The sequence below is a fragment of the Grus americana genome, chromosome Z (genome assembly GCF_028858705.1).
Source record: "Grus americana isolate bGruAme1 chromosome Z, bGruAme1.mat, whole genome shotgun sequence".
Lineage (NCBI taxonomy): Eukaryota > Metazoa > Chordata > Aves > Gruiformes > Gruidae > Grus > Grus americana.
The window spans coordinates 4,153,419-4,155,000 of NC_072891.1; the positions used below are offsets into that span (position 1 = coordinate 4,153,419).

Here is a 1,582-nt window from a genome sequence, read left to right on the forward strand (position 1 = left end):
CTGCTCCGCGGCGGCGGACGCGGGGATGCGCCTCCTTCCCGCCGGCCGCTGGAGGAGGGCCCGGAGGCGGCACGGCTAGAACGCTGCCGCGGAGGTAAAGGGCTCCGGGCGGGAAGGATGCGCGGGTGGCAGCGGAGAGCATCAAACTTTTATTTTTTCATTCCTCTTCCGCGCTTTCCCGCGGCTGCCCCGTCCCTCGGGGTGCGGAGGGAGAAACCCGTGGGGCCGAGCTGGCAGGCGCGGTGCCCGTCGGCTGCCCGCGGAGCCTCTTGCCGGGGCAGCGCGGCTTTCCAGGGCGGGGAGGCGGACACGCGTCTCCGCTGTGTGTTTCGGCATGAATCTTCCTAACGGGGGTGGTTGGCTCATTTACCGTCATCTTCGCACCCGCGGCGGGATGCGTACGTCGGAGAGCCGGAGTGCGCGGAAGCGGGCGGCCCGCAGCCCCGGGCACACCCCGGCGAGGCCAGGTTGGGGTTGGGGGACCTGGGTCGCTAAGGGTAGCGGCTCCCCACGCCCGGAGACTCGGGGGGTGGGGGGGGAGGGCCGAAAACGTGCTTGCGGCGGGGACCCCTCATCCCTGGTGGGTCCCCGGCTGACGGCGCTGTCTCTCTCTCCCCCTCCCCGCCCACAGCTGGAGCAGAGCAGCCGCCCCGGCGCTGAGGCGATGGCGACCAGCCCGCTGCCCGGCCCCACCGACATCCTGCTGCCCTCGCCGTCCAGCGCGTACCCGCCGGACCCCATGAACCAGCCGAGGGCCGGCCACGCCGCCATGAAGCCCAACCAGGTGGGGCAGGTGATCCTCTACGGCATCCCCATCGTCTCCCTGGTCATCGACGGGCAGGAGCGGTTGTGCCTAGCGCAGATCTCCAACACCCTCCTTAAAAACTTCAGCTACAACGAGATCCACAACCGGCGGGTGGCTCTGGGCATCACCTGCGTGCAGTGCACACCGGTGCAGCTGGAGATCCTCCGGCGGGCCGGGGCCATGCCCATCTCCTCCCGCCGCTGCGGTATGATCACCAAGCGGGAGGCGGAGCGGCTCTGCAAGTCCTTCTTGGGGGAGAACCGGCCCCCCAAACTGCCGGATAACTTCGCCTTCGACGTGTCCCACGAGTGCGCCTGGGGCTGCCGCGGTAGCTTCATCCCCGCCCGCTACAACAGCTCCCGGGCCAAGTGCATCAAGTGCAGCTACTGCAGCATGTACTTCTCCCCCAACAAGTTCATCTTCCACTCCCACCGTACCCCCGACGCCAAGTACACTCAGCCCGACGCCGCCAACTTCAACTCCTGGCGCCGTCACCTCAAGCTCACCGATAAAAGTCCCCAGGACGAGCTGGTCTTCGCCTGGGAGGATGTCAAGGCCATGTTCAACGGCGGCAGCCGCAAGCGGGCCCTGCCGCCCGCCCCTCCCGCGCCCACCGCCGCCGCCCCCGCAGCCTGCCACCCGCTGGGCTCGGTGAAGGCGGCGGCCGCCGTGGTGGGCGGCGGATTGCTGAGCCCGCACCTTCTGGCCGCTCCACCCGAGCTGCACCAGAAGCGGCCGCGCTTCGAGGAAGACGAGGAGCTGCAGGAGGCCGTGGCG

The 1,582-nt window shown here is 69.6% G+C and overlaps 1 protein-coding gene across 1 annotated transcript in view; it reads left to right on the top strand.

Moving 5' to 3' along the window:
- Positions 1–664: 664 nt before the first annotated feature.
- Positions 665–1,582, top strand: part of SKOR2 (SKI family transcriptional corepressor 2) — a 27,792-nt gene continuing 26,874 nt past the window's right edge. The window contains exon 1 of the mRNA XM_054810149.1: positions 665–1,582. This exon is cut by the window's right edge and continues 1,284 nt beyond it. Within this exon, the coding sequence (XP_054666124.1) occupies positions 665–1,582 (918 nt within the window).